Here is a 20,651-nt window from a genome sequence, read left to right on the forward strand (position 1 = left end):
ATCACCACCTGTCATCATCCAGACCCTCATCATCATCACCTGTCATCATCCCCTTGTCATCATCCCACACATCCCCCCTTCATCATCCCCTTGTAATCATCCCACACCCCCCCTTCATCATCCTCTTGTCATCATCCGCCCTCAGTGGTCTTCAACCTGCGGACCTCCAGAGGTTTCAAAACTACAACTCCCAGCAAGCCCGGGCAGCCATCGGCTGTCCGGGCTTGCTGGGAGTTGTAGTTTTGAAACCTCCGGAGGTCCGCAGGTATAAGACCACTGCGGCCTTCAACATCATCCAGCCCCCTCTCACCCCCTTTAGTTCTGTACAGTACTCGCCTCCGCTCGGCGCTGGTCCGGTGCTGCAGGACTGTCCGGTGGGGAGGTCGTCCGGTGGGATAGTGGTTCCGGGCTGCTATCTTCACCGGGGGCGCCTCTTCTCCGCGCTTCGGGCCCAGAATAGAGGCGTTGCCTTGACAATGACGCAGAAGTACGTTGGCAATGAACGTACCTCTGCGTCGTTGTCAAGGCAACGTGACTATTCTGGGGCCGGGCCCGAAGCGCTTAGAAGAGGCCTCCCCGGTGAAGATAGCAGCCCGGAACCACTATCCCACCGGACGACCTCCTCTCCGGAAAGTCCTGCAGCACCGGACCAGCGCCGAGCGGAGGCGAGTACTGTACAGAACTAAAGGGGGTAAGAGGGGGCTGGATGATGTCGAAGGCCGCAGTGGTCTTCAACCTGCGGACCTCCGGAGGTTTCAAAACTACAACTCCCAGCAAGCCCGGACAGCCGATGGCTGCCCGGGCTTGCTGGGAGTTGTAGTTTTGAAACCTCTGGAGGTCCGCAGGTTGAAGACCACTGCGGGTGGAGAGTTCACTCGAGTATAAGCCGAGGGGGGTGTTTTCAGCACGAAAAATCGTGCTGAAAAACTCGGCTTATACTCGAGTATATACGGTACCCAGTAATTGTCTGGGATGACAGTAGTTTTAAGTAGTCACCAAGTATATAATATCTCTAGATCTTAGTCATAGACAGATGCTTTCTCATCCTTCTAATCTGTTCTCCTCTCCATTAGGTACTTATGTATGGACAGCCATATCGTATAACCTTAGAACTTTGGGTGCCTGAGTCTACTGTCAACCAAGACCTTGGGATGTTTATGGTTTCAATGTCATGTTACACACGAGGGGGAAAAGAGATTTCTTACACGGCTCGATCGGTGAGTTACTACTCTCTCCCTTTCTTCCCGTGAACTTCATTTATTTTGTCTTCCTTGTAACCATGTTATGTCTCTCAGGCTATGCTGCACTACAAGTCCCCACTCCTGAAGACATTGGATACTGTGGCCTCATTCCCTTTGTTGCTTTCTGGGCTTTCTGAGCAAAAGCAAATTCTTGAAGTTGAGCTGCACTCTGAATATCGAGAAGATTCGGTTAGTAATATTAGAAATAGCTATAATTGTCTGTCCCATAGCAGGTAATAGAACAATTGCCAAACAAGAACACTTCTTTTCTGTTAATAAGTGTCACTATGGATGACCAATGTCTCGATAAGTCAGACCCCCAGTAATCTCTTAGTGAACATATCCTCCCAAAGGTCTGCTGTTAATTAATTTAAATCTTAAAGGGCTATTACAGGAATTTTTTATGACTATGCTACAGGGGCTGTAAAGTTAGTGTAGTTAATAATATAATGTCTGTATCTGTCTCTGATGGTTGGTCTTGCATTCTTATGTGATTTTTGCTCTGGATATTTATTTTTAACAGCATACGAAATGACTCCTGTCTCAGGTATTCCCAGGATGCAGTGCTGCCGAGACATTACCTCACTAGTCAGATGATGACAGGCAGCCTGTTCTGCTTCAATGGGTTTAGGGACCACAGGGAATTTGCAACAGCTGGAGGCACCCTGGTTAGAAAGCACTGGTCTTTTGCATGGAATACAGCTTGTTTGTGGTTCAATGGGTGGGGTGGCTGATGTTTTGGAGGGAGGAAAGTAGAATTATGGGATTTGTAGTAAAAGAGAAAACTCCAACAAGAAATATCCAGTTCACAAAAAGATAGTCACAGCTTTCTGGTAGTCTCGCAACATAACAGTATATATATATATATATATATATACATACAAAATAACAGTATATGTCTGGATACTGGACCATAGTCACTAGTAGATTGCGCTTAGCTCAGTGAACTTAATGGGGCCAACGTGGATAAATGGTATATGTCAGAAAACCTTTTTGCTGGTATGCTGATTTATAGACTACTTTAATAATGAGAACCCATTTTAAATGGAAACTGACACTTTGTTTTCCTGCACTAAACCCAATAAACAGGGTTATAGTGCAGGTGAATCTGATTAAAAAGAGGTATAACTCACCCCAGTTGGTGGTCTGTTTCAGAGATCCAGGCTGTACACATTCACCATTGCTAATATCCCCTGTGCAGTGGAGGCAGGAGTTTTCTTCTGCTTCCGTATGTCCATCCACTTTGCACTTGTATGAAGGGTCTATGAATAATCTTTGCATAGGTGATACATGTCTAGTAATAAAATACCCCTTTAATTCCGCTTCCTATTCTTCTCATTTTATATTCTTACACTCCTATTTCCTTTTATCGGTTTAATTTGTACCATTGTTTTTCTTATTATATTTTCAGTATGTTCCAACCACTGGGGCTGTAATACAGATACAAAGTGTCCACATACAGATATACAGTGCTGAGCTGCGGGTACATGCACATTTTACAGGTCTCAGGTGAGTTATGTTTGTGTTCAGATCTCATAATACTCATGCTTCCCTTTGTTATATGTGGGAAAACACTTGTAAAACTACAGAAAATTAAAAACCTCCATAACTACTACACTATGGCAGCATAAAATCCTGGTTACAAACAACTTTAAGGGGGTACTCCGGTGAAAACCTTTTTTCTTTTACATCAACTGGTTTCAGAAAGTTAAACATATTTGTAAATTACTTCTATTAAAAAATCTTAATCCTTTCAATACTTATTAGCTGCAGAATACTATAGAGGAAATTCTTTTATTTTTGGAATGCTCTCTGATGACATCACGAACACAGTTCTCTCTGCTGACGTTATTATAATAATAATAATGCTTTATTTATTGTTGTCCTTGGGCATTGGGATTTGAACCCAAGTCCACAGCACTGAAAGGCAGCAGTGCTAACCACTGAGCCACCATGCTGCCCTTAGCATACATCTGCTATTCATGGTTGCTAAAATGGACAGAGATGTCAGCAGAGAGCACTGTGTTCGTGATGTCATCAGTGTTCCAAAAAGAAAGGAATTTCCTCTGTAGCATTCAGCAGCTAATAAGTACTGGAAGGATTAAAATTTTTTAATAGAAGTAATTTACAAATATGTTTAACTTTCTGCCACCAGTTGATTTAAAAGAAAAAAGGTTTTCACCGAAGAACCCCTTTAATTCACTCTGAAATGCTTCTGTGTTCAGAGAAAACATAGTTTAAAAAAGGGTGTAATAGGAGAAAGGGAATGACTGGCACTTCAAAGGAGTACAGCAATAGCTATGTGTAACCAACTAGCTCTATAAGAAAACCAAGCTGACTGGGTGGAAACCACAAATGGGACCTGCTGCAGTTCTGACAAAAAGCAAGGCAAATGTTGTGCACGTAGAAACAAAGGATGTCGCACTCACCGGTCCGGTGTAAAACTTCTTTATTGAAGAATGTCAGCGGGTGAACAGGTCAGTGTAGCGGGAGCGCCTCATGGGACGGATGGTTTCAACGGATACCACCTGTCCCATGGAGGCGCTCCCGCTACACTGACCTGTTCACCCGCTGACATTCTTTAATAAAGAAGTTTTATACTGGACCGGTGACTGCAACGTCCTTTGCTACTACATGCACAAAAGTTTAAAAAAAGACCTGGCAAGGAAAAGAGAAGACATGTGTGTGGAGCTCTGCAGGTTTCTGTTTTTTTCCCACTCATTGGCATTACAATACATACATAGACTGTAAGGGCAGAGATAAAGATTGCAATCTTCATCATAGAGCTGTATGTTCAGTTTATTTGTTTATATATCTATCATTTTTTTAAGGGAAGTTCCCCCTTTGGAGCCACCTTAATATACTTTAGAATTACATTATCAACAGTTTCATATCTAAACATTACCAGAGTTGCCCTCTTTGTAAGCAGGAATAATTTTACTTCTAATACAGGGTGGCACCATATTCTCTGCCTTTTCACTGCCAAAAGCAGCTTTTATCATATAAAGTGGAGGAGGATGGCTCTGCCAGTTTACTGAAATCGCTTGTTGACAATCAAGACTACATTGCCACTGTGTATCTGTATTTCCACTGTGCTTTATAAAGACTATTATGGACATTTATCAACGGGTTTAGTCAGGTTTTTTTTACTATAATTGTCGCAAAATTGTTGCAACTGCGACTACGCAATTTTTCGTGCGACATTTTGACTGGAAAGCGAGAAAAGCAAGTTTTCCAAAAATTAACTACCGTATATACTCGAGTATAAGCCGAGTTTTTCAGCACGATTTTTCGTGCTGTAAACACCCCCCCTCGGCTTATACTCGAGTGAACTCTCCACCCGCAGTGGTCTTCAACCTGCGGACCTCCAGAGGTTTCAAAACTACAACTCCCAGCAAGCCCGGGCAGCCATCGGCTGTCCGGGCTTGCTGGGAGTTGTAGTTTTGAAACCTCTGGAGGTCCGCAGGTTGAAGACCACTGCGGCCTTCGACATCATCCAGCCCCCTCTCACCCCCTTTAGTTCTGTACTCACCTCCGCTCGGCGCTGGTCCGGTGCTGCAGGACTGTCCGGTGAGGAGGTCGTCCGGTGGGATAGTGGTTCCAGGCTGCTATCTTCACCGGGGAGGCCTCTTCTAAGCGCTTTGGGCCCGGCCCCAGAATAGTCACGTTGCCTTGACGACGACGCAGAGGTACGTTCATTGCCAACGTACTTCTGCGTCATCGTCAAGGCAACGCCTCTATTCTGGGCCCGAAGCGCGGAGAAGAGGCGCCCCCGGTGAAGATAGCAGCCCGGAACCACTATCCCACCGTACGACCTCCCCACCGGACAGTCCTGCAGCACCGGACCAGCGCCGAGCGGAGGTGAGTACTGTACAGAACTAAAGGGGGTGAGAGGGGGCTGGATGATGTCGAAGGCCGCAGTGGTCTTCAACCTGCGGACCTCCAGAGGTTTCAAAACTACAACTCCCAGCAAGCCCGGACAGCCGATGGACTGCCCAGGCTTGCTGGGAGTTGTAGTTTTGAAACCTCTGGAGGTCCGCAGGTTGAAGACCACTGAGGGCGGATGATGACAAGGGGATGATGAAGGGGGGGGGGGGTGTGGGATGATGACAAGGGGATGATGAAGGGGGGTGGGGATGATGACAAGGGGATGATGAAGGGGGGTGGGGATGATGACAAGGGGATGATGAAGGGGGGTGGGGATGATGACAAGGGGATGATGAAGGGGGGTGGGGATGATGAAGGGGGGGTGTGGGATGATGACAGGTGATGATGATGAGGATGTTAATGACGGGGGTCTGGATGATGACAGGGGGGATGATGTATTTCCCACCCTAGGCTTATACTCGAGTCAATAACTTTTCCTGGGATTTTGGGGTGAAATTAGGGGCCTCGGCTTATACTCGGGTCGGCTTATACTCGAGTATATATGGTACGTAGTAATAATTTTAAAATGGACTACGAGTAGTCAGGTATTTATTAACTGCGACAGTCGCAACTGCGCAAAAAAAAGTCGCAACAGGGTTAAAAATTGACTAAATTTACTCCAGCTCAAACATGGAGCAGAAAAAGTAAAAAAGGAAAAATTGCTTACATGAAAGAAAATTATCAACAGGCTGAAACCGGATGATAAATAAATAATATCGCACTTAAAGAAGATATCCCATGCAGCAAAGAAAAAAAAAATACCTAGCCATTCCATAGTATATTCACCTACCACCTCTCTGACATGTTTGTGATTTTTTTTCCAGCCCCCATTCACCAGCTATTCAGCTCATAAATTCCAGTTACTTCCTGGTTATGGTGGCTATGCCTGTGATCTCAAAGACTACATTTCCCTGCATGCACTGCTCACATTTCCTGCTCTCAGCTGCCTGAGCAGAGAGCTTGTTACCACCCCTAACTTATGTTAGCCACTCCCACATAACACTGAGCTCCAATCATAGCCCTATACAGCAGGGTGGCCACGAGGAAACAAAATGTAATCTCAGTACTCAGAGAGAGGGACCCTGGAGTTGAAGCTGCAGTTTTACACTGTAAAATCACTCCCTCCCCCTCCTCCTCTCAGGGAAATAGCTTTACACTGGCACAATCACCTCCCCCCTCCTCTGCCCTGCACTCCTCTCTCCCCAGTGCTCAGTGTGACAGCTGGCAGCTCCCTCCCCTCCCCCCTCTCCTCCGTTATCAGTGTAAAAACATTAGCAAGGAGAGGGGAGAGAACTATGATCTGAATCAGCCGGCATATAGGCAGTGCTGCTCAGCCAATCACTGCACAACAGAGGGAGGACAGTGTGAATATTCATCAGATGGGAGGGGCTAAGGCCGAGCTCAGGCAGCTCTCTGCAGCACAGGGGTTTTCTGGGTAATTGTCACGTCACGGCCCCTGGATGCTGCTGATAACAGCCTGAATAGGGGGTCGAAAGTCATGAAAACCTGGAACAGCTGAATTTCCTGTCAGACAGAAGAATGCAGAAAAAGCTTGTTTCTAAGCAGCACTGGTAATGGAAGTGATTTACAAACCTATATAACTTTACCTTCTGCACTAAAAGATGAACCATTGTTTACTGTGAGACTTGTCCTTTAAGCAAAAAAAAAAGTAAGGAAAAAATTACAAAAAAAAGAATACATAAGCAAACATTGATAAATGTCCCTCTATATGTCAGCAGCCTGTGAAAAGAGGAAGCCGGCATACAACCTGATGATCCTATCGACTTCAGTGGGCAAAACATTTGTTTAATTTACACCAACCAAAGAGAATGGCACTCATCAATCTTGAAGCAGTGACAATACTTTTATTGACTATCGGTGCAACACACCAAACAGGTTACATGGGAAAGCAGGATGCCGCCAGTGATGATAGCGGTTTCTCATGCTGGGTGTTCTACTTCAGACCATTCCCCTCCCTGCATCAGTACTGGTCTTAAATACCTGGCACTGATGCAAGTAGGCGTTTGCTTTAACAAACAAAGTAACATTAGTGCAATTTAAAAACAGTTAAACACATAAATATTACGCAAGCTTGCAAAGCAGTGACATCCGATAAATATACTCGGATCTAATTTATCATTTAAACCTAAAGGGCCCTGTTTAATATAGACTACCCTTGGTCCATATTCAAAACGTATTAGCAGTCAGACTGGACTGGGTAATACAGTCAACTATCCAGGATAATGGATACATCAGTGAAGAAAATCCGACATGGTCGCACATCTACATCATGCACAAAGATCCTATGCTTCTCAGCATATATATATATATATATGTGTGTGTGTGTATGTATAATATATGTGTGTGTATATATACAGTACAGACATAAAGTTTGGACACACCTTCTCATTCAGAGTTTTCTTTATTTTCATGACTATGAAAATTGTAGATTCACACTGAAGGCATCAAAACTATGAATTAACACATGTGGAATTATAGACATAACAAAAATGTGTGAAACAACTGAAAATATGTCATATTCTAGGTTCCTCAAGGTGGCCACCTTTTGCTTTGATTACTGCTTTGCACACTCATTCTCTTGATGAGCTTCAAGAGGTAGTCACCTGAAATGGTCTTCCAACAGTCTTGAAGGAGTTCCCAGAGATGCTTAGCACTTGTTGGCCCTTTCTCATTCAGCTCCATTGGGGGACACAGGAACCGTGGGTACATCTTGCTGCCACTAGGAGGCTGATACTAGGCATAACAAAAAAAGAAGTCTGCTCCTCCCAGCAGGATATACCCCACCTACTGACTCAGAGACACTAAGTTTTTAGCTTAGTGTCCTAGGAGGCAGACGCAGGTCTGGTTATCTCCAGACATGGTCTATTTTTATTATTTTCTAGTTTTTAGAGCATTTTCTCTCCTTTTTTTATTTTTCTAGGTTGGGGTGACAGGAGCATGGCGCTGCCTGATTTCCCCCCCCCCCCCCCCACATGTGACTGAAGGGCATGGCCCATAGAGTATGGTATGTTAACCCTTCCTCGCCACCGACCAGCACCAGGTTGTACCTTGGGTCCGGGTCACCTATTGCCTCTGCTCGCCCCACTTATAGAAGCCTGGTATGATGCAGTTGGCCCAGACTGGTTGAAGAGGGACACCTTTCATCTACTCCTAGAGAGGTAAGTATACTACATCCTTAGGTGAGTATGTTAGCCCCCCCCCCCCCCCCCCTCTATTCTCTGATGTGACCTCTCAGGGGATAATCTGGGGAAGGGGTACAGTTGGCCTAACCGTTATTTGGGATCTGTGTGGAGGGGGCACCTTTTTGGGTCCTGCTGCTGTTGCGCCAGCTGGCCCGTTCACAGTATGCGCACGCTGCTGCAGCATGCTTTTGGACTTTTCCGGCATCCGTCTCCACTGCTCTGGGGACCGCTGCCGGCTTTTCCCTACCTCCGTACACCAGCAGTGTCTCGCGAGCGTCCGGGCCCGCTCGCAAATTTAGTCCGCGGCTTCGGCCTAGTCCGACCGCGTGTAGCTCCGCCCACACATTTTCGCGCTTAGATGCGCTCCAATCCCTGCACAGCACGCGCACGGCGGGCTTGTTCAGCCTCTCCTGTGCTTGCGTGCGCTGCAGGGGTCCTCTGTCTCGTCCCCTTTTTACTCGGGGATCACGTGATGCTCCTCAGCTCCAGAGTCCGGCACTGCTCCCCCTCAAGCTGCTGCTGCACTCTGCTCCACTGCTCCCCCTTGATCTGCTGCTGCACTCTGCTCCTGTGGGTTTCCTCTCTGGCTGCTCCATATCTGCTGCAGCAGCCTGAACCTGGTACTGCAAGCTGTCCGTGTGCTCCTAGCAAGACTACAGGGACCTCAAGCACAGGAACCTTGGGTGAGCTTGTTCCATTTTCTTTCAGTCTCTGGGTAGCTGACTTCTCTGTATTTTGCAATGTCTGCCCCCAGCTTAGAACCTTCTCACAGACAGGCGGTCTCCGCTTCGGTCACATACTATGCTTGCACGTGGTGTAAAGTAAAAGTTCCGGGGGGTTTGGCTGAACCCATCTGTTCTCCCTGCTCTTCCTCCCGCCCTAATCCCCCCGGCCAGGATAGCCCCCCCCGGAGCGCGTGACCTCTGACCCTGCCCTGTTTTGGATGTCTTCTCTCTCCCAGACGATTTCTGATCTGGTGCAGGTTTCAAGGGAGGTGGCTACAGCCTTAAAGCAGTCCTCCTTACGTCCTCCTCGGGAGACAAGTTTGCCGTCTTTGGACCATCAATGCTCTCACAGATGTCCCAGGGTCATTTATTCAGACTCCTCTCCTGAGCACAGGTCTTCCTGCCGCTCGCGCTCCAGGCCCCCTCCTTCCAGGCGGCATCCTTGGTCGTGTGGTCACTCTCCTAGGGGCCGTTCCCGATCCCCAGCTCGCCCTAACAGATCCGTGTCACCTAGATCCGGTGCTTCCACTGCCCGTTTCCGGTGTCCGGGAGAACTGGTGGACTCGGACTCGGATCCACATTCGGATTCTGAGGAGCTGTCATCCATGTCGGACTTGGTGGACAGCTTGTTGTCAGCTTTCAGGGACACCTTTCATCTACAGGACCCTGGAACTCCAGACCCTGCTCCTGGAGTTTCCTTTACACGTACTCATCGCCCCGTTGGTGAACCCCCCAGTCTCTCTCTCTTTATCTAAATCCACCACCCTACCACTGGCAGATGCCGCTTCCTTCAACGATCCCGCGGACAAGCGGGTTGAAAATCTACGCCTTCGAGGCAGTTGGGTCCTCCCTGCTTCCGGCTTTTGCATCGACCTGGGTCTCAAAGGCCTTATCAGTTTGTGCTTCTCAGCTCCGCCAAGGGGTGTGGTCCGGGGCCCCTCCTGATGATCTGGCAGATATTGCTCTCCAGATCTCGAAGGTGGGTGACTATATATGTCAAGCTTCCTTGGAGTCAACACGCTGTGCGGCCTTTGCGTCTGGCAATCTAGTCACCATTCGCCGCTCTATGTGGCTAAAAGCTTGGAACGCTCGCGCGGCTTCCAAAAAAATCTCTGACGGAAATGGCCTTTACTGGCAGCTGTCTTTTTGGCAAAAGGCTGGACGACATCATATCTGAAGCTACGGGTGGTAAGAGTTCCTTGCTTCCCCAGAATAAGGCACGCAGTTCTGATGCTCGTCGCAAGACGGCTCCCTTTCGGTACTTTCGCTCCCTGGGCTCAGGGTGCCAGGACAGGTCGGATTCCTCACAAGCTAGGAAGGCCCTGTCCTTCAGACCTCGCCCCTCCTGGAAGCAGGATGGCCATTCCAACCGTTTTCCCGCAAAGTCGGGAACTCTCAAGCCTACCTCAACTTGAAGGGGCGCCCCCACCAGGGGCTGTCCCTCAGGTGGGCGGTCGCTTGTCCCTCTTTCGGGACGTCTGGTTGGCACAAGTCCAGGATTCCTGGGTTCCGACGGTTACCGGATCGAGTTGGTTCTCTTCCCCGGGATCGTTTTTTTTCGGTCCCGGCCTCCTCGTTCGCCTGCCCTGGCTGCAGGTTTTCGCTCTGCCATTCGCACTCTGCTGGAGCAAGGTGTCGTTGTGCCTGTTCCTCCTCAGGATCGTTTCCATCGTTTTTATTCAAACCTATTCATTGTTCCCAAGAAAGAGGGAATGGTCCATCCGATTTTGGACCTGAAACTCCTCAATCGGCACCTTCGACTTCGCCACTTCTGCGATCGATTGCCACATCCATGGATCAGGGCGAATTCCTGTCTTCAGTGGACATTTGGGATCTCCACATCCCGATTTTTCCTCCTCATCAGCAATTTCTGCGGTTTGCCGTTCCGGAGGGTCACTTTCAGTTTGTGGCTCTGCCCTTCGGCCTGGCCAGAGCCCCCAGGGTCTTTACCAAGGTCCTGGCGGCTGTCATTGCCATTCTTCGCTCTCGAGGGGTGTCTGTCCTCTCTTACCTGGACGATCTGCTTATCAAGGCCCCGTCCCTGGTCCAGAACGAGGAGAGTATCCACATCACTCTCCAGTCTCTGACCAGTTTCGGGTGGCTGATCAACAAGGAGAAATCCAATCTTTCTCGCTCCCAGTCTCTGGTTTTTCTGGGCCTTCTGTTCAATACCGAGCCCGGGTTTTTCTCCCTCCGGACAAGCGGAGTGCTCTTCTGTCCGGTGTCCGTCTCTTGAGACGCCCAACTCTAGTGCCCATTCGCTCCTGCATGGCAGTGCTGGGCAGAATGGTAGCGGCCATGGCGGGGGTTCTGTTTGCACAGTTTTGTTGCCGCCCGCTTCAGTGGACCATTCTGTCTCTCTGGGACGGATCTCCCCTGTCCTTGGATCGTCGGATCCGTCTGCCTACCTCGGCTTGCCAGTCGCTTCTTTGGTGGCTCCGCTCTCCTCTCCTCCTGAGCGGTCGCTTGTTCCTTCCGTTGAACTGGCTGGTCCTGACGACGGACGCGAGTCTCCTCGGATGGGGGGCGTTCTTCTGGACTAGACGGTCCAGGGCCGCTGGTACCCTCAAAAAAACAGTCTTCCTATCAATGTCTTAGAGATCCGGGCCATCTTCCTTTGTCTCCGGCACTGGGAGTCACTTCTCCGGGGCCACCCGGTCCGCATTCAGACGGACAATGCCACGGCCGTGGCGTATGTCAACCGTCAAGGGGGCAATCGCAGCCACGCTGCCATGGCCGAGGTATCCAATACCTTGATCTGGGCGGAGCGCCTGGTTCCCTCCATATCGGCGATCCACATCCCGGGGGTGGAAAACTGGGAAGCGGACTTTCTAAGTCGCTCCTCTCCCGACCCCGGGGAGGGGTCTCTTCACCCAGAGGTGTTCGGGTCAATTTGCCATCGCTGGGGGATTCCGGACGTGGACCTCTGGCACTGGCCGCGGATGCTCTCGTCATTCCCTGGTCTCGGTTCACTCTCCCTTATCTGTTTTCACCACTTCCTCTTCTGCCCAAGTGCTGAGGAAACTCAAGGCGGAAAGCATCTCGGCCATTCTTGCGGCTCCGGATTGGCCCCGCCACTGTTGGTATGCCGACGTGGTTCGGCTCGTGGCGGACGTTCCCTTTCGGCTGCCAGATTGCCTTGATCTTCTTTCTCAGGGCTCACTTTGCCACGTCAATTCACTGCCGCTATGTTTGACGGCGTGGCGGTTATTCGCACCATGCTCAGGGTGCGTAAACAGTCCTCAGCTAGGATTTATCACAGAACTTGGCGGGCCTATTTCCGGTGGTGTGAGGCCCGCTCTCTTTCTCTGGTTCGATTTTCTCTGCCGAATCTCCTGGCGTTTTTGCAGTCGGGCCTTGAAACGTGTTTGGCTCTTAGTTCTCTAAAGGGTCAAGTGTCGGCGCTGTCTTTTCTTTTTCAGCGGCCTCTGACTTCTGACTCTTCTGTTCGCACCTTCCTTCAGGGTGTAGCTCGTGAGATTCCTCCTTACAGGTCTCCTACTCCCCCTTGGGACTTGAATTTGGTCCTAAGCGCTTTGCAGTCCGGTCCTTTCGAGCCTATCCGGGACATCTCCCTTCGTTTCCTTTCTTGGAAGGTGTCCTTCCTGGTTGCTGTGACGGGTGTCGGAATTGGCAGCTCTCTCCAGTCAACTACCCTTCCTGATTCTTCATCAGGACAAGGCTGTGCCCCGACCAGTACCTTCTTTTCAACCAAAGGTGGTTTCTTCCTTTCATCTGAACAAGGACATCATTCTTCCCTCCTTCTTCCCTGCTCCGTCTCATCCTAAGGAGCGCTCACTTCACAACCTAGATGTAGTCAGGGCTTTACGGGCTTACTTTTCGGCCACCTCTTCTTTCCACCGGTCAGATTCGCTATTCGTCCTTCCGGAGGGCCAACGCAAGGGTTTGCCGGCTTCTAAGGCCACCATCTCCAGGTGGATCCGGTCCGCCATTTATGAGGCGTATCGTTCTAAGGTGAAGAATCCCCCTTTCCAGGTTACGGCTCACTCCACTCGCTCTCTGGTGGCCTCTTGGGCGGTCTTTAACAGGGCTTCCGCCCTACAGGTGTGTAAGGCGGCCACTTGGTCTTCGGTGCACACGTTCACCAAATTCTTCCAAGTGCACACTTCTGCATCCGCCGACGCAAGTTTGGTGCGTAAGGTTTTCCAGGCAGCGGTGGCTTTGCCGTCCGCTTGATTCTAGGTTGATTTGCTTTTCTCGTCCCGGGGACTGCTTTGGTACATCCCACGTTCCTGTGTCCCCCAATGGAGCTGAACGAGAAAAGGAGATTTTTTACACTTACCGTAAAATCTTTCTCGGAAAATCCATTGGAGGACACAGCTCCCACCCCGTTACCTGAGGGTCGGTCGCCTGTCAGTCTGTTGGTTCACTTGTTTTGACTGGGCTCCCTCCGGACTCTGCATAATTTTTTCGGTTCCTCCTATTGCTTTGGGACTAATACGGAGTCTCTCTGAGTCAGTAGGTAGGGTATATCCTGCTGGGAGGAGCCGACTTCTTTTTTTGTTATGCCTAGTGTCAGCCTCCTAGTGGCAGCAAGATATACCCACGGTTCCTGTGTCCCCCAATGGATCTTCTGAGAAAAGGATTTTACGATAAGTGTAAAAAAATCTCCTTTTTGCCTTCATTGGGTTCAGGTCTGGTGACTGTGGAGGCCAGGTCATCTGGTGCAGCACCCCATCACTCTCCTTCTTGGTCAAATAGCCATTACACAGCCTGGAGGTGTTTTTGGGGTCATTGTCCTGTTGAAAAATAAATGATGGTCCAACTAAACGCAAACCGGATGGAATAGCATGCCGCTGCAAGATGCTGTGGTAGCCATGCTGGTTCAGTATGCCTTCAATTTTTTTTTAACAACATTTTCTTTATTGGTTTTTAAAGGCATAACAAAAGAAAACATGAGCCAGGACAATCCCCTGGATACGGTAGACAAAGTAGGTATCAATAAAGACACGTAGATATGCCGCCAGACAGTATGTCAAAGAGGCCTTCATGCCTTCAATTTTGACAGTGTCACCAGCAAAGCAATCCCACAACATCAAACCTCCTCCTCCATGCTTCACAGTGGGAATGTAGAGTCCATCCGTTCACCTTTTCTGCGTCGCACAAAGACACGGTGGTTGGAACCAAATATGTCCAAATTGGACTCATCAGACCAAAGCATAGATTTCCACTGGTCTAATGTCCATTCCTTGTGTTCTTTAGCCCAAACAAGTCTCTTCTGCTTGTTGCCTGTCCTTAGCAGTGGTTTCCTAGCAGATGTTCTACCATGAAGGCCTGATTCACACAGTCTCCTCTTAACAGTTGTTCTAGAGATGTGTCTGCTGCTAGAACTGTGTGTGGCATTGACCTGGTCTCTAATCTGAGCTGCTGTTAACCTGCGATTTCTTATCCTCCACAGCAGAGGTGACTCTTGGTCTTCCTTTCCTCTGGAGGTCCGCATGTGAGCCAGTTTCTTTGTAGCTCTTGATGGTTTTTATGACTGCACTTGGGGACACTTTCCACCTAGAATATTTTCAGTTGTTTCACACTTTTTTCTTATGTCTATAATTTCACATGTGTTAATTCATAGTTTTGATGCCTTCAGTGTGAATCTTCAATTTTCATAGTCATGAAAATAAAGAAAACTCTTTGAATGAGAAGGTGTGTCCACACTGTTGGTCTGTACTGTGTGTATATATATATATATGTGTGTGTGTGATATGTGATATATGATCATAATGTGCAAGGCTGCTAGCCACGTCACGGCCACCTGTGTTTAGCGGGTCCCAACACAAGATCTTTGTTCATGATGTAGATGTGTGACGATGTCTGTTTTTCTCCATTGATGACAATATGTTTGCCCTTTTGAAGTAAATGGGGACTTATTTATAGGTTGCCCTTCTCACAGGTTGCTGACATATAGCAGAAGCCAGTGGAAGCCCTGAAATGCAGTGTGAATGTAGTCTAAGCTGCATGCCCCTTGTTAAGAATCAGTTTATGTTTGGCCAATGGTCACCTAGGTGTATTATTGGGATTTCTGGTAGAGCCCCTGACTTCATTGTGGGCCATATATTACATTTAAGGTATGTTCACACTGGGCAGATACACTGCAGAGTTTTCATTGTGGAAAATATCTAGCACTTTAAACTAAATCATGAAAATTTGTATGCAAACTACGTTAATTTTGTAGAAGAAAAAATCTAATTTACTTAAAATCTGTGGAAACTGTTGACATGCCGCAGAATTTCTATGCAGTGTGTGGGCGAGATTTTCATATCCCATCCATTTTGCCGCTACTATAATATGCTGCAGAAAATTCTGAATATTCACCCTGTATGGACATACCCTTTAAGAGGTACTCCAGTACTTTAAAACTTATCTCTTGTCCAAAGGGTTTAAGTTTCTGATCGTGGGGGGTCTGACCACTGAGACCCCCACCCAGCCCTGCGATAGCCAGAATGAGGCCCCATCCCTTACTGTGTATCTAGCGGCGTGTCTGCACACACTCCATGCCTATGAGAGCTCTGGAGATTACCAAATACAGTGCTTGTGTATCTCTAGCACTCCCATCCTCCACCTTCAAAAATCAGAAACTTAGTACTACTTGAATGTACTCCAGTTTGTGAAGAATGAGGCAGTCACATTTTTTAGACAGAGAGGAACTTCTAGTAACTGGGTATTTTTGTCATACTCTATTTGGTATAGGCTTATTTTAGTTATTGATTATCACAGCAGATAACCCTTTATTTTTGATTGAACATTTTTGTTTTAGATTATTATGTCTAACGTGTAGATCATACCTAACTAGCTCCCAGATTTCATTCTCCCCTGTTCACCAACTTTTGTTCTTCTCCCTGAAATCTGTTTGCAGGTATATACTGTACAACTATCCAGTGATTTCTGCTATTATTGGCATTAGCAGCAACTTTGTCTTCATGAGTGTCCTAGTGCTGCTCAGCTACCTACAGTTTGGATTTGTAAGGTCTCGTCTAAGGGTGAGTAAGGAAATTAACACATACCAAGAATGTACAGTGATCGTAGATGAGTATGTGACTACATGACTGCTTTTCTCTGTAGGCTGGTAACAGGGGGCAGGACAGTACCGAAACAGAGAGAACTGAGACCCAAGAAGGGGGAGCTGCTCAGTCAGGTGAGACTTGTTACTTCCTAGATTGGCCGTCCAGACATGATGGGAGCTATAGTTTTTAACAAACAAACCATTAAGCTTTTATTAGATTCACAAAAAACTATTGCATACAGTACATAAACATAAACAGAGCCCAAATGGGCATTCAAAAGTATAAATAACATGGCTACAGGGCACATAATACTACAGGCCCAGCAAAAACAGGGCCTGTAGTATTATGTAGTATTATGACTACAGGGCCAGCAAATAAAAAATGGAATAACAGCATGATGTGCAGCGGGCCAATAGATTCAGTATAGAGACATACAGTGTTGCATATCGGTGCAGTGGGAGGATGACATCCAAGAGTCCCAAACTTTTGAAAAAAAGCTCCACAGCATCCTTGTGGATCACTGTCAATTTCTCATTAAGCATAATTGTGTTAATGCAGGCAATAACATTAAGAGAGAAGGTGTCTTCCATTGTGATGCATTATGGATACAAGCTTCTAACAGGACATGTTGTGCAATTCGGAAGGTACGGTTAGGTAGCCTACTAGGCTTATGACCAAAAAGGCATATTGGGGGGGATGGGGTCCATGTCAAACGGTAGGCCAGGACCTCATCTAAAAGATCAGGGACCTGCTTGCAGAATGTCACCACCACATGCCTCATACATGAAGGCGTGCTGTGTGGACTTTGGGGCTTATAAAGTCGCAGAGGCCTTGGGGTGCAAAAATATTTTTGGGAGACAAGTTGACGCTTTCATTGGTATCATTCTGGGGTACATGGGACACTGATCGTTTTTTATTTTATTTTTTTATGAGGTGGTTTACATAAAAAAAATATAGATTCTGCGGTTGTTATTAAAAAAAAAAATTTTTAGGTCGTTCGTCATGCGGTATAAATGACATGTTAACTTTAATCTGCAGGTTGATTCGGTTATGGCGATAGCAAATTTCTACACTTTTTAAGTTTTAGTTCATTTACAGCATAAAAACTATTTTTCTAAAAAACACATTTGTAAGTCGCCGTATTCTGTGAGCGCAACATTTTTATTTTTTCAATTGTGTCAGGATTCTTTTTTTTTTGTGGGACATGTTGCCGTTTTTGGGGGACTATTTTTGGGTGTGTTTTGGGGTGTATTTTATATGATATATAATATATAATTTATTTTATTAATTTTTTATTTAAATTTTCACATTTTTTATTTAATTTTTTTCGCATTATTTATTTTTTCACTTTATTTTTTTACTATTATACACATAATTCAATGGAGTACACATCTGTACTCCATAGAATTATGCCTATGTCTGTCATAGCTCCCTCTTTTACCCTAATAGACGCTGCGATCACAGTGACCGCAGCGTCTGCAGGGTTAATTCAGGATTGGAGCGCCCTAGAGCTGATTGGGTATTAACAATAAAACCTAGAAATTTTAACTGCGATGAAATGAGAATTGTGTTTCTCGTGGTTGAATAGAAAACCGAGATCTTTCAAAAGGGACATTTGTATGTCCATTATGTATGAAAGAGGAACAGAGAAAGGGAATGTGCCCTGATAAGAATGTTGTCTAGATAAATTATGAGGCGAACCCCTCAAGAGCGTAAGGCAGTTACCACAGGTTTCAGAAGTTTTGTGAAACACCATGGTGCTGATGAGAGTCCAAAAGGAAGGCAAGTAAACTGCCAAATCTGATTCTTCCAAAGGAATTGAAGATAAGATTGGGAGGATGGGTGAATAGGAACTGTGAGATATGCATCCTTGAGATCTATTTTAATTAAAGGGGTACTCAGCTATCCAAAGGCTATGGGATAAGTTGTCTGATCACGGGAGTCCCACTGCTTGGGACCCCCGCAGTCTCCGGCCCGGCAGCCGCCATGCCTTCTCCCATAGACATGAATGGAGGGGGCGTGGCGGCTGTGGTCGACAATCATCTTCTACGGAGTAGAATTTGCTCTTTGCACTGGTTGACTGGGGTGCCGCAGCGGAGATCACGGATGTCCTCAGCGACGGGACCCCTCACGATTAGCAAACGCTTAGAAAATCTTGTTCATGTGAGGAGACTGGGATAATAGCTTTTTTGGAATGAAGTTCTGTGATTTCCGAATCCATTAGATTTTGGTCTATTAACGAGAATTGGATAGGGTGAGGAAGATGAGGTTGGATTGGAAGGGAGACGCAATCTATTTGGTAACCTGAAATTGTGTTTACTATACCTCCTAATGGTATGTTGGAAGAATGTAGACATTGTTGTCTTACCTGGGGATGCATTGGATCTGGTGAATTCGCATTGTCCTCTTGATGTCCATGGTCTTTCTCTATGGGGAAAGAACGAGGTAGCGTGTGTGGAGGGTGAGGCATACGTAGGCCTGTAGGTCTGGGAAGGGCCTCTTTGAGTTGGTCTAAACTGAGGTCTACGGCTGGGAAAGCTGCCCATGCCTCTCCCAGCCCTAGCAAAAACCTTAGAGTGAAACACTTTCTTCAAGGAGGCCTGAGCCTTATCCAGTGAAGAAAGAGTCCTACAAATTTGGAAATTCCTTTAATAAAAGATTCCCCGAATAACAGTCCATCAGTGGGGGAATGTGCTTCTGACATAGCTAAATGAGAAAGCTGGGGATCCAACTTCATCAGAATTGAGTGTCTGCCCTCAGCATAAAAAGCCACATTGGTATTCCCAAATAGGCAATCAGCTCTTTGAGCCCATCTACAGGGTTACCTGTAGCGGCCGCTTCTTTAGACAGGTCCAATATCTTGGTAAGAGAGCCAATTAAATCCAATAATTTATCTTGGCATGACTTAAAAGACCTATCCAGGCCCTTCTTAGGGTACTTATCCCACTTTTTTTTTTTTTAAATACGTTTTATTGAAGATTAAACACACATCAGCCAAATCGCCTCACAGAGCAAAATGGTATAAAGCGGAGTACACAAGTAAAAAAAGGCACTGAGAACATGTACAAGTAAGCAGAATGTAAACGACATAATATCATATAAAGATCCGGCAGTAATCAGTGCAGTGAGGGCACAATCTGAGGAAAACCAAGAACAGCCAGTTGAGAAACCTTAACACAAAGAGAGGGTGAACAAGGTGAACGAAAAAAAGGAAAAGAAAAGGGGGATGGTATGTAATATAAAAGTGGCAAAATAATATTGAATAGAGGCCGTAGTGTAGAATTCAGCAGATATCGCCACATCTAGTCACGAGTGCCAAGCATAATGTTTCTAATGTTAAAGCAGACCCATGCGTCCACAGAGGGGAGGGAGTACACACATCCAGCACAACAGCTTAACATACATAAATCAAAGGGGTATATACAACCACATCTAGAAAGGAAAGGACAGTCATGACCTTAAGTCCCTTCAGGGGATGCAGAGTATGAACATTGGGTCAATGGTGAGGAGCACCAGGGACCCCACACAGAAAGAAATTTACCAGGGCATTTTCTATTCTTGTAAACAAGATGGGAGAAGGGTATCATAGCATTAACCAAAGCTTTCCACTGAGACAGGGAAGGCGGGCCGGGGTCCATCCATTTGAGGGCAATCGACTTCCTAGCAAAAAATAAGGATTCTCGCAATAAAGTGCGCACGTAATGTGGCCACACTTCCTCATCCAGAACTCCAAATAAACAAATCAGAGGGTCACACCCCGGGGGAGGTTGGATAATTGTGGCAAGAAGACCAAGGACATCCTGCCAGAAGGATCTTATATCAGGGCAAGCCCAAATAAGATGCCAGAAATCAGCTTTAGCCGCACCACATCTATGGCAGGCGTCCGAGTCAGAACGACCCATTCTATGCAAACGAACGGGGGTGATGTAACTATAATGTATAATATTTAATTGAATCAGTTTATTATTAGCAGAAGGAGACACCACCATATGTGAGGAAAGCATCTCCTCCCAATCATCTTTGGTCAAATTGGGAATATGAGATTCCCAGTGTCGGACAGCCGGCAACCGGGAACGGGAGTTCTTGGCCTGAATGAGGTGCGTATATAGGATGGACACCAGTCCCCTAGGACCCTGCGATTTTAAAATACCAATAAGAGGGAATGCCGATATGGGTGCACGTCCAGCAGGGAACTGTGTTGACAATGCATGACGGAGCTGTAGGTATTTAAAGAAGCAATGTCGGGGTAAATCATATTCTGATTGCAATTGCTCGAAGGAACACAAAACATTATCCCTATACACATCGCCCAGAGTGAGCACACCAGCATTCATCCAAAAAACAGAGTCTAGAGTCTCACCCACATGGATGAGAAAGGGGTTGTGCCATAGAGGGGTATCAGACGGGATATCAGCATATCCATATACTGACTTAGCGGCCCGCCACACTTTTACAGCCAGCTTATGTGAAGGTAGGTAAGCACGACCCCCTAGAGTAGGGCTTTCTAAGAGCATCCGGGGAGACACTGAGGGGACG

The 20,651-nt window shown here is 46.9% G+C and overlaps 1 protein-coding gene across 4 annotated transcripts in view; it reads left to right on the top strand.

The window, feature by feature from the left end:
- BSCL2 (BSCL2 lipid droplet biogenesis associated, seipin) overlaps positions 1–20,651 on the top strand; it is a 57,032-nt gene that overhangs the window by 15,446 nt on the left and 20,935 nt on the right. For all 4 annotated transcript variants that reach the window (XM_056527144.1, XM_056527143.1, XM_056527145.1 and 1 more), the window contains 5 exons: positions 1,074–1,217; positions 1,296–1,430; positions 2,653–2,750; positions 15,968–16,091; positions 16,174–16,246. In XM_056527144.1, coding sequence (XP_056383119.1) covers positions 1,074–1,217; positions 1,296–1,430; positions 2,653–2,750; positions 15,968–16,091; positions 16,174–16,246 — 574 coding nt within the window. The remainder of the gene's footprint in view (positions 1–1,073; positions 1,218–1,295; positions 1,431–2,652; positions 2,751–15,967; positions 16,092–16,173; positions 16,247–20,651) is intronic.

The sequence above is a fragment of the Hyla sarda genome, chromosome 6 (assembly GCF_029499605.1).
Source record: "Hyla sarda isolate aHylSar1 chromosome 6, aHylSar1.hap1, whole genome shotgun sequence".
Taxonomy (NCBI): Eukaryota; Metazoa; Chordata; class Amphibia; order Anura; family Hylidae; genus Hyla; species Hyla sarda.